The sequence below is a fragment of the Lemur catta genome, chromosome 25, assembly GCF_020740605.2.
Source record: "Lemur catta isolate mLemCat1 chromosome 25, mLemCat1.pri, whole genome shotgun sequence".
In the NCBI taxonomy this organism is placed as follows: domain Eukaryota; kingdom Metazoa; phylum Chordata; class Mammalia; order Primates; family Lemuridae; genus Lemur; species Lemur catta.
In genome coordinates this window covers 9,278,765-9,291,412 of record NC_059152.1, presented here as the reverse complement: position 1 = coordinate 9,291,412, position 12,648 = coordinate 9,278,765, and the positions used below count along the sequence as shown (strand labels likewise).

General features: G+C 34.8%; 1 protein-coding gene across 5 annotated transcripts in view; it reads left to right on the top strand.

Annotated features, from left to right (window-relative positions):
* The window catches only part of LYST (lysosomal trafficking regulator), a 126,766-nt gene that overhangs the window by 48,000 nt on the left and 66,118 nt on the right, over positions 1–12,648 (top strand). For 3 of the 5 annotated variants that reach the window (XM_045537251.1, XM_045537249.1, XM_045537250.1), the window contains exons 21-27: positions 581–712; positions 2,545–3,172; positions 3,893–4,070; positions 5,858–6,027; positions 7,491–7,721; positions 9,410–9,576; positions 10,224–10,376. In XM_045537251.1, the coding sequence (XP_045393207.1) occupies positions 581–712; positions 2,545–3,172; positions 3,893–4,070; positions 5,858–6,027; positions 7,491–7,721; positions 9,410–9,576; positions 10,224–10,376 (1,659 nt within the window). The remainder of the gene's footprint in view (positions 1–580; positions 713–2,544; positions 3,173–3,892; positions 4,071–5,857; positions 6,028–7,490; positions 7,722–9,409; positions 9,577–10,223; positions 10,377–12,648) is intronic. The other 2 variants (XM_045537253.1, XM_045537252.1) reach the window with 2 other exon arrangements.

Below are 12,648 nucleotides of genomic sequence, written 5' to 3'. Positions count from 1 at the left end.
ATCAATGGTGGCTCCAGGTTCCCACACGTGAGTACTGGATACTTCTGCCAAGCTAACCAAAGAGCAAAACAAGAGGAGTGAATTTAGGGCAAAAAAATGATTCTGATTTAGATTTGTTGCATTTGTGGTTCATTCAAGAAGTCAAGCAGTTGAGTTTACAAGTATGAAGCTCAGAAGAGGAAGAGCAAGCTAGCAGTATTAGGTTAGGAGTCATGGACACTGAAAGGGATATATAAAAATATGAGACATAGTTCTTTCCTCAAGGAGTGAACAGATGAATAGTCTCCTTGGAGAGACCATAACATATACAAAGTGAACAGTTAAATGTTAAACCACATATATAACTATAAATACAGTTGGAATTCAAAGAAAATAGAAGTTAATGTAGCCAGAAATAATCAACAAAAAAAAATAAAAAATTGTTGAGTATAAATACGTATGTGCATTAGTATAAAATATGGCATATTTTTTTCTCTGAACATCTTTTTGTTCAGAATTTGTATTTAATGATCTGCCTTTAAAGTTTTTATTTATCCTTTTTTAAAAGTTTGCTGTCTCAAAAATTTTTTTTTGATTCTAGATGGCAAGATCTTTCAGGAGAAAGTACAGTCGATCATGTACCTGAGGCATTCTAGCAGCGGAGGAAGGTCCCTTACGAGCCCTGGATTTATGGTAATAAGCCCATCGGGTTTTACTGCTTCACCAAATGAAGGTAAAAATAGCAATAATAAAATCATGACCCTTCCCATTTTAGTTCTGAATATTCTTAGATAAGTAAATAGTACATGTTTTAGTAGTATGTATCATACAACCTGATATTCAGACTAAATAAATAGAAAATTAAACTTAAAAATTATAGAATATATTTAGGGAATCCGTTTTCACAACTTTCCAGTATCAGTAACTTACACTTAATCTAACAAGAGATAAGCAGCACAGGGCCTCAGGAGAACTTAGAAAATGGATTTGGCTCGTGCTATCTTGCTCTGGCATTCTCTGCCCTCACTTATCACAGTCATTTGTCCTTCTAAGCTTCTGATTTATTTTCCATTTTCTTCAAAAGCTTTTTCTGTCTTACTCTCTTCTTTCTACCTAAACCCATCATTTTAGAAAACTTCACTTGCCAGATGAATGGCCATCTAGTACTCCAGCTTCATGTTCCTCGATTCAGGACATCTTTTCCTCTACTTTATCTGCCAATCTGCATGGATCTGTCTTGGACTTTGGCATCAAGAATGCTTGCAAGCACCTCTGAAACTCCAGAATCCCACTCTCTATCTATATGATCTTTTTAAAAATCACTCTGAAACATTTCCAAATACTTTACAATCATGCTCCCAATTTTTTCCAGGTCTTTTGAACAGAATCTTTTGGCACCTGTATTCCTCCAGCCAAAATCCAGAAATAACTAGAAAAAAACTTGTGAGCTGTGGTGCTATTTTATTACCACAAAGCCTATGCTCTAAAGCAGTTCATTTACTGCCTGTTTATATCAGTGCTTCTCACATTTGCAACATGCAAAAATATCACCTGGAGAGCTTATTAAAACACAGATTCCTGGGCCCCTCCCTCATACATTCTGTTTCAGTAGATAGAGGCTAGAGCATGAGACTGTGACTTTCTAACAATTCCACAGGTGGTGCTGATGCCCATGCTGCTGGTCCACACCTTGAGTAGCATGTACTTACATCCCATATATTTACCATGGGAGCAATTTTTCTGATCTCCTGCTACATGTAATATTAGAAGCAGTAAATTGGAGAGCCATAGCAAGAAGAGAGAAAACTAGTACTTCTCACTAATAGCAGCAAGAAGTGACTGTAGAAATGGAGGAGAGAGAGAACTGTTTAAGACCATTTAGTCCAGTAATAACAAGAAGTACTACCATTTATTGAGCACCTATTATATGCCAGGTGCCATGTTAGGTGCCTGACAAATATAATCTCACTTAATCCTTAAAGCTACCCTGCAAAGTAGATATTAAAAACCCTCATTTTACATTTGCAGAAACTAACGCTCATGTGGTACAATTAAGTGATTTACCTAAGGCCACTTAACTAAAAGAACTATCGTTTAAATCCAGTTATATCTAGTTACAAAACCCACACTGTTTCTGCTGTATCAAATTGCATCCAGGTGACTGCTAGCCTGAGATAAACTAAGTTTCACTTAACTCACTTAATGTCTCTACAGTAGAACCATTAATCCTAATGGCTTTGAATCATTTAGTCAATATTGTATTTTGTTAGGGACATGTGAAAAGGCATATGTTTTTGCATGATAATTGTAGGTTTTTCATAAATGCCATTGATTAAATTGAGGGGAAAAAAAGACATGTTTTTGGAAGATTCTAATAAAAAGAGGTTAAAATAAAAGTTTTGGCATTAAAGAATTTTATATATTAGTTACTAGGAAAATTAACCTGTATGGATTCTTTAACAGTGCTAGATAAATGGGCTATTGCTATGGTTGTGATTTATAGTGAGGAGAAGTGGTCTCACTTAACAGATTTTTAAGTAGTATGTTTTTATCTACTCTTCCCAGGAAACAATTCCTCCAATGTTATTCCACAGCAAATGGGTGCTCACATGCTGCGTTCTAGAAGTCTACCAGCATTTCCTACTTCTTCACCAGGAATACAACCACGAAAATTGACTGCAAGTTTGGGTTGCAGTATTGACAAGTTACAAAATATTGCAGATACTTATGTTGCTACCCAACCAGGGAAAGAAAATCCTTTGGGGAGTTCTGACACACTGAAAAAAGGCAAAGAGGATGCATTCATCAGTAGCTGCGAGTCTGCAAAAACTGTTTGTGAAATGGAAGCTGTCTTCTCAGCCCCAGCCTCTGTCAGTGATGTCCCAAAAGGAACATTTGGATTTCCAGCGGTCAGAGTAGATAACAAGGAATTGGGGGCAGAACCCAGACCAGAGAACGACAGTCCTGGAGACGAGTCCTGCCCACGCCGCCCTGATTACCTAAAGGGACTGGCCTCATTCCAGCAAAGCCACAGCACTATTGCAAGCCTTGGGCTAGCTTTTCCTTCACAGAATGGATCTGCAGCCATTGGCCGTTGGCCAAGTCTTGTTGATAGGAACACTGATGATTGGGAAAACTTTGCCTTTTCTCTTGGTTATGAGTCAAACTACAGCCGAACTGCAAGTGCTCAGAGGTACTCATGTATTTTTGTGTACCCTCCCCTTGTTTTTACTGTTCTTTGAAGAATCTCTACATTTCTAGAAATGTCTTCATTGTGTCATTTCTTATAATACAACAGATCTGTTAATAACAAACAGAAAGGTGCTTTTCTCCTTATTTTAATACTAGATAAAGTTAAACCATAAATATCTCTCAAAGAAAAGAATATCTTGTCGTTAATTTAATTCCTTATAGTTATTAGAGAAAAATTGTTCAGTTCAGAGAATTGATAAGGTTTATTATTTCCAATAACATTTAAGTAGCACTGTCCAGTGAAACTTTCTGTAATGATGGGCGTGTTTAATCTGTGCTGTCCAGTACAATCAGCGGTAGCCACATATGCCTATTGAGCACTTGAAATATTGCTAGTGCAACTGAGGAACTGAATTTTCAATCTAATTTTAAATAGTGTAAATAGCACAAGTGGCAGTGACCACTGTATTAGACATCATAGATGTAGAATAGAATAGTATTTAGTATTTAGTAGTAGAGTATATATGTCTAAAAAAATCAGTGATAAATAGTGATGGTAAATTTGTTAATTACGGTTAAACTAGGAATCGTTTCTTAAATGTTGTGAATATTTGTTTCACAGGGTAAAATTATTACTGCTCTTCACAGTTCCTAAGGTAATCATCATGTACTTTTCTCCCTGATAACTGTGTTAGTAAGACTTTTTTGGTCTCTGTTTTAGTATAACCGAAGACTGTTTGGTACCTATATGCTGTGGATTATATGAACTCTTACGTGGAGTTCTTCTCATCCTACCTGATATGATGCTTGAGAATGTGATGGACAAGCTTATTCAAGCAGACTTACTTTTGGTCCTTGTTAACCACCCCTCACCAGCTATACAGCAAGGAGTGATAAAAGTAAGGGCAAATACTGGATATGTTGTTTTAGTTCTGAAAAATAAATATATGTGTAATTTTAAAATTTGAAAATATATGTTAAAGTAGATGTAAAGCTTTATTTTGTACTTAGGAATAATGAATTAATATAGTTTGTTACTTCTTACTCATATTTTTGCATTATCATCCAATTTTAAATCCTTCTCCATATATTGATTCATATCAATATGTTTCTAAAATGTACCAACAAATCCACATATCCACTTAGTCCATTTTTGCAAAAATGACAGGGAATACTTGATTCATTGGAAATCTCTTCTGCAGTGTAATATCAAATTTTAGACATTTACTTCACGTCTAGTTCAGATGTCGCCTTTCCAGAGAGTCCTTCCCTGATTACCTTATCAAAATTGCTTCCCTCTAGCCCTGTTCTTTATTTATTCTATCATATATCCTATTTATGTCTTCTAATTATCTTTTAAATTTATCTGTGTACTTGTTTTTTTAATCTCCCACAAATATAAACTTCATGATGGTAGGCATCTTGTATCTAGCATATACTAGATACTGAGTATATTGTTGAATGAATGAATGTTTTATATGAATGGTTTCTATTAGAACACAACCTAATACTGGAATGGTCTTTTAAAGATTCTCATTTTCTTTCGTTTGGTTGTAGATATTGTTTAATCACTTGCAGTTCAACCCAGTATTTATTAAGGTCCAATTTTATATGTAAAACACTGGGCTAGTTGCAGTGTGATGTATAAAGGGAAATAATATAAGCTCCCACATTCAAGGAGTTATAGTCTAGTAGGGGAGAGAGTCATATGCCCAACCAAGTAAAATGCAAGGAATTTTGTGATGAGTGCTGCTATGGCAGTAATTAATAAAGAAGAATTGAGCATGGGGGAACGGAGAAAGATTCCTGCAGAAGGTGTACTTTTTATTATACTGTAAACTTAGGAAGCTTTTTAAGTAGGACAGTAAATGGATGTGTTTTTGGGGATGAGTGGTCCTTCACCACTGTGAGGGAGTGATTGAAGGGGAGAGAGAGGTGGGAGTATTCTGTTAGCAGGCTAGCTCAGTAGTCCCGGGCAGAAAAGATGAGTTCCTGGTCTGAGGTAGTGGGAAGTCAAAGGACAGGCAGATTTGAAAAACATTCACTAGAGTGGAAGAGGGGTACCTTCATAATTGCGTGTGGGGAATCAGGAATAGAAAAGCCAAAAGTGAGTTAAGCCTTGACGTCTAGGAGGATGGGACCACCTTCCTCTAAGATCGGAACCATGGAAGAAGTAGATTTGGAAGGAAAAGTAGTTAATTTGGGTTACAAACATTGCATTTAAGAAGCTAGAGAGGGTGGAAGTTCAGGTTTATATTCAGGATAAATAATCTGTCAAGACATACAGAAATAGACGTCTAGTCTACGTACATATATGTAGGTTTGCAGAAAGAGCATAGTGTACAGATTTTTTTCCTTTAGAATTAGCCACAGATATTCTACTTATACTCGGCTAAGGTCACCATTCTACTAGATGTTCATGCTCAGCTAAAAACACCATTTTCCCTACCATAGAAATATTAAGATCCCCACAATAGAGTCATCATTAGCATGCCACAGTAGTCAGAGACAAGTTCATTTTTTTTTTTTTTTTTTGCTATGGAGGTGGCATTTTTTTTTTTGAGATTTCTATGTTCTTCTATACATATGAACTTAATAACTTAACAAATGCAAGTGTGATTCCTGTCTGATCTGTGTATATTAAATGTTAATATATTATCTAAATGATCTTAAATTTTTACTTTAGTTATTAGATGCATATTTTAATAGAGCATCTAAGGAACAAAAAGATAAATTTCTGAAGAATCGTGGATTTTCCTTGCTAGCCAACCAATTGTATCTTCATCGGGGAACTCAGGAATTGTTAGAATGCTTCATCGAAATGTTCTTTGGTCGACATATTGGCCTTGATGAAGAGTAAGTGGGTTCTTACTTCCCCCATAATTAGGGATCTTTTGTCTTAAATGTAAAATTTAGTGAACTCACTCTTAACAAAATTATTTGGTCATCTTTAGGAAAAATCTACTAAAAGTAATTTTCCAGGTGAATCAATTTATTATTTGCTATATGATGTTCTTTCTTTTAATAATATAGCTTCTTTCTTCATGGTTCATTCACTAGCTAGAAACTAGAAACAAATAAATATTGCATCAAATGAAAAAAGTGATAGCTAGGATTTGGTGTATTGTATTAACATGAGAAGGTTAACTGAAAAGAAAGATGGCTTGCATATTCTCAGTGACAGATTACACGAATGACCCATAGAGGACTCTCCTCAGAGCCCTCACATTATCTGGGAAAAGAGTAAATCCCTCATCTGGAATTCCTGGATTTACTGATTGCTGAGATTTGACCCTGGTGTAATGCTGATGGATTAGCAAATAAATACAAAAATAAAAGAATATTTTTCTCCCAAACCAACAGTTTGGCAGAAAAGTCAAACTATTATTTCCGTTTATGATAGAGTAGAGAGAAATGTGTCTTCTTATTGTGATAGATAAATTCAGACATTGAGGAATTTACTTATTTATTATGGTAATTTCAGTAGTACTTTTCCTTTGCATATAGCTTTTGGCTTTCAAAAAGCAAATTTTTTTTTTTTTTTTTTTTTTTTTTTTTTTTTTTTTGAGAAAGGGTCTTGCTGACAACAGGGCTAGAGTGCAGTGGCTTGATCATAGCTCACTGGAACCTCAGACTCCTGGGCTCAAGCGATCCTCCTGCCTCAGCCTCCAGAGTAGCTGGGATTACAGGCACGTGCCATCACACCTGGCTAATTTTTCTATTTTTTGTAGAGACAGATCTTGCTCCTGCTCAGGCTGGCAATTCTGTATTATCTTATTTGGTTCTCACAACAGCTTTGAGAAGAAAGGAGGGCATATGTTATCTCACATATGTCATAGATAAGGAAAATGAGGCACAAAATACTTAAATAATTTTGTTCAATCACAGAGACAAGCAGTATTGGGACAAGAACTCAAAGATTCCTTACTTTTTGCTCAACCTCTTTTTACTAGCTGTCTCTCAAATACTATGTAAAATAATAATAATAATTTTCCTGTGGAATTGTTATATAGCCCCCAACACAGTGTTTCTTTGGACATAAGGGGCCCATGCGTGAATTGAGGTGAATCAATTAAAACCATGAAATTGTATGCATGTTTTATCTGAATGTTTGTGTATTTATCTTCGGATGGACTTCTAGCACTGGCTTTTGTCTTTCTAGTGGAGGGGGTCTATAATCTAAAAAACAAGTTAGAATCCTTACTCCACAAACTTATTTTTTTTAACTTCAAAATCAACTTAACAAAGTAGCCCGTAGTTTCCTTATTTTGTGACTAATTGCTTCTAATGTTCTCTTAACCATATATTGTTTGTTATAGATTTGATCTGGAAGATGTGAAAAACATGGGACTTTTTCAGAAGTGGTCTGTCATTCCTATTCTGGGACTCATAGAGACCTCTCTCTATGACAACATACTCTTGCATAATGCTCTTTTACTGCTTCTCCAAATTTTAAATTCTTGTTCTAAGGTAGCAGATATGTTGCTGGATAATGGTCTACTCTATGTGTTATGTAATACAATAGCCGCCCTGAATGGATTAGAAAAGAAGTAAGTTTTAAATTATTATTTCAAATTATATCTGATAAATATTTTAGAAAGGGAAAACTTTAGTAACAAGTTACTTTAAAGCATCTGATTTTTCATGATACTTTCAAACAATTTTTCCCACACAATTTATTTTAGATTAAGTTAATTTGGAGAGGTATGTTTTTCATCACTTTCAACAAAGTTTGGTTAAGAAGAGAGTATTTATATGACCTATTTTTAGGTATTTATAACCTGAAGACAAGTAGAATAAATTTCACTGCCCCCAAATATATTTACCAACCTTTCACCATAGACCATAAAAATTATTATCACCATCAGGAATAGGAAATTGAGGTTTAGAGAGATACAGTAACTCATTGAGGGCCACACAGCAAGTAAATGGAATTGAGACTGAATCTTACTTCAAAAGCCTATATTTTGAACTTGCTCTGCTGTCCTGTTATTAGCATACTATATAACTATCTACTACCATAAATTAGTTTCTAATAGCCAAAAGCACATTGGCAAACGGCTGCCGACCCAATAGATTAAGAGCTTTAAAAAATATATTGGGAAATTAGATTTTTATTTAGATTTTGTACGTTTAGTATTTGCATTTGTGATAATACAGTATAATATTTGTATTAGAATAATATTAACATATCAATCTCCAGAAGCACCATCTTGTTGTACATTTTTTTTTCTGGAATAATCAGGAAGAACTTTTTGCACATTAAAGCATTAAATGTTATCTATACTTTTATGGAAAGAACAGAGCTTATCTTCAGTGATTCTCTAGGCCAAAGAGAGACTCTTTATACTCAACTGAGTTCAACTTTTATTGGGTACCTGTTATATTTAGAGTCTGTGTGCTTGGCATATGGGAAATGCAAAGAAATACAAAGTATTTTATTTTCACAAAACACTTAGCCTTGATTATAATACAGTGTATGAAATTGGTAGAATTTGGGAAGTGTGCCTGCAGACTTATTCTAGAATTAGTTTTTTGTTTATTTTAAAATAAATTATACTTAATGAATGTCCCTGTATGCCACTGTATTAATTGGCCTGAGACAGGCACTATTTCTAACCCTTGCTTGACTGGGAAAACATAAATGGAAAGAAGTGTTTGGATCTAATATCACACACTGAGGTAGATTATCAAGATTAAAATTGAGGGGCAGAAGTAACTAATTCATATTTATTGGTTATTTATAAGTGATTAATATATGTTCAAATCTATTACCTCTTTTAGTCCTTAAAATAACTATAATTTATACAAGTGAGATTCAGAGAGGTTAATTAATTTAGTCAAATTCACCTTCTCTGAGAAACCTTCTCAGAATGATCCTATTCCTACCCATATAATCTCCACCCTTAGTGTGAGCTAGGAGCCTGCTTATGTATTCCCACAGTATCTTGTGTTAAGCTCTGTTGTTACACTTACTGCTGTTTACTGTTTATAGTGGTGTCTCTGTCTGGTACTCTGAAAAACTGTATTTTTGACAGGAGTAAAAGTGTATCTCTTATTTCTACTTCTAGCATGTAATACATGTTACTTGCCATAGAGTAAGCAGGAATAAATACTGAATGACTGCATGAATGAATACACACTGGTAAAATAGGAATTTAAAACAGTTGTCTTTCTCTTAAATTATTTATTCTTTTTCTTATGAATGTTCTGTTCTTTTTTTTGTTGTTATTTTTAGCATTCCTTTGAGTGAATACAGATTGCTTGCTTGTGATATACAGCAGCTTTTCATAGCAGTTACAATTCATGCTTGCAGTTCCTCAGGGTCACAATATTTTAGGGTTATTGAAGACCTGATTGTACTACTTGGATATCTTCAAAATAGTAAAAACAAGAGGACACAAAGTAAGATTTAATTTTTATGGATTTTTGCGGGGAGTTGTATAGTGGTCAAACATGTTATTTGAGCCTAATCTCTTTCTTCTTAAAAGCTCTTTTACTGAACATTTAACATTAATTTTGTGATAATATCTATCAGTTTTAAAAAGAAGCCTTTTTGAGTGGCAAATGTAGAAAAAAATGATGCCTTGATGTAGTTAGGAGCTGGCAACACATCACTGAAAGAAGCCACTGATTTTTCTTACCACGTAGAATTTAAAAGTTTATGTGGAATAGAAATGCCCGTTAGTTTTCTTTAATGGCAAATGTTAAAGTGAATATGAAACAGAAAAATGTGAGACTTCCTGGTTTAACTTTTTGCCTTGTGTGCAAAAAGTCTGTTCTTTGAAACAATTATATATAATGAAATAAATTTGTCAACTAATATTTTTTCCAGTGAAAGTTTTATAGTGGCCATTTGGAAATTTGCTTTAAAATATGTTTTAAAGACAGTTGAAAAATGTTTACTACCATCAAGAACCCGTGTTAATCAAAATTTTTAAATTTATGTCTAATAAAATATTGGCAGTTTAGATTTTTAACATTGAAATCAGTTCAATAAAAAAATTAACAACTACATAGCTTAAAAACATTCTAGTATCTTCTGTTTTTAGATATGGCTGTTGCACTACAACTTAGAGTTCTCCAGGCTGCAATGGAATTTATAAGGACCACCGCAAATCATGACTCTGAAAACCTTACAGGTTCACCCCGGTCACCTTCTGCTCCCCATCATCCAGTATTACAGAAGCGAAAAAGCATTGCTGGTGAGTATTGAAATAATATTTTAATAATGATAAATTAAAGGTAGCTATGTTCTTATAAATATTTCTTAGTTTAAAGTTAACTTTAAGAAAGTTTTTTTCCCCAGAGGAAACTATTCTGCTGCTTTCTTTTCAGTGTTGTTCTCATTCAGTTATTTCTTGAGCATCTATTATGTGCCAGGCACTATACTGAATGTTGGAGGTACAATGATGAAAAAGCAGACACAGAGTCTGCCCTTGCAGAGATTGTGAAACAGTAGGGAAATGTAGAGGGTAGGAATAGAGATGATAGAGATGATAATATGACATCCTGATTTACACCAGGAGTTAGGGAGATCTGAGGAAATGAGATAGCAATATAGACATAAAGGAGTTAGCAAGGTAGAGTCAGAGGAAAAGTGTTACAAGCAGAGCACGTGGCTTATGTGAAGGTTCCCAGGCAGGGAAAAGCTGAGCTTGTTCTGAGAACTGAAAGCCGTTTAGCTAGAATGTGGCACTTGATGGCAGAGTGATGCCAGGTGAGGCTGCACAGCACAGCATGCGCCAGTTCATACATAGTCATACAAGACATGTCAAGGAGTTTAGATTTTATCCTAATGGGAAGTTTTAACTAGGTGACATGATGTAATCAGCCTTCTATTTTATAAAGGTCACTCTGTCTTCTATGTAGAGAGGGGATTAGAGGAGAACAAGAGAGGTAGTGGGGAGCCCAGGGAGGAGTAGTCAAGACAGATAATGGTGGCTTACACATGATTAACACATTGACTGCCACACTAAAAAAAAATTTTTTTTCCTTAGGGCCACAGTGTTTTATTATGAAGATAGAATAAAAACTTCAAAAACAAAACAATCCTAATTTAATGAAAAATTTGTCATTTTTATTGGTTTTTATGCACGAGTTATATGGCAACTTGAAAAATAGTTCACATGGCTCCCAAGGTGAAGAGACATGTGAGTTATGTATGCTTTAGGAAGCCCCAGGTTCAAAACTAGCATGAGTTAAATACAACTCACATGGCAGTTAATGTGTTAAAATGCACATGACATTAGGGCTTGCTGTGAGTTAGTACATGTCATCAATAAGTGTTAATATTGTTAGACTTCCTTATTTTTTCTACAAAATCTACTATGACCTTTATATAAACACAACCCAGAAAGTTAAATACTACACATACAGGATATACATACCCACACACCACACATACACATATATACATATCTCCCTAGTACTTAGTAAATTGTTTGAAGTTTAACCACCCTTACTGTCTTAAAGGCTTTTACATCGAAATCTTTCTTTCATTCATTGTGTTCAATGCTATGCAAAATTTTTAAACTCTGTGAAAAATTCACCTGTAAAGAAAAGCTACTAAATACATTGTTTTGCAATAGTATAAATTTAAATTATGTTAAATAAAACTTATGTAAATAAAACTTGTAAAACATCCATGTAACTAAATTATTGACTGCAGTCTCTCTTCTTGAGCTGCCTTCGCTGTTGTACCTCTCTTTCGTCCTAGGTAGAATTCTGTTCTTTACCAAGTCTAGCAGTAATGCTCAGCTTCCTACATGCCAAATGATGACTTTTGGACAACTTTCCTTAGCTGGATTCCTTATATGGTCAGTGACTGTTTAGGTGGAATTCACCCTCTGTTGGTATCAGAAAGTATACCTTTACTACTCCTACTGTTTCTTTTTTGTTGATACTTATTCTCATATCCATTCCTCCTCTGCTTCCATCCCTAAATCCCTGGTTTTAGTTAATGATCAACTTGTGCCTGAGCTAACACAATAGTCCTCTGCTATTTTCTAGTTGGTCTATGATTTGTCTAATAGTCCGTCATCTCTCTCTTTAGATACTAACATTTTTGTCACTTTGAGCCTTGGAGCCCTGCATAGCTCCAGGTTTGTTATTGTTTGTTTTTAGTTTGAATCATTTTAAAACAGATAATGGACTTTTAGTCTTTTCACTAGACCACCACTCTCCTTTATTTTTCCTGACTCTTGCAGTCCCTTATAATGCTTGGGCTTATATTTTTCACTCTAAGTAAATGCAGTTGCTATAAGCTATATTAGGATTGTAGAGTCCTACAAATTTTGAGCATAATATAAGACCTTAAAAGTCATCCAGTCCAGCTTCCTCATCTTAACAGACCCACCTCATCGTAGAATTAGGGACTGCTGGAACACGCACCCCTACACTCTTCCCTTTGTGTCCTACACCACATCTACTCACTCCAGCTCTATCATCTCTCTCAGGTCTCTCTCAAGAATTGTT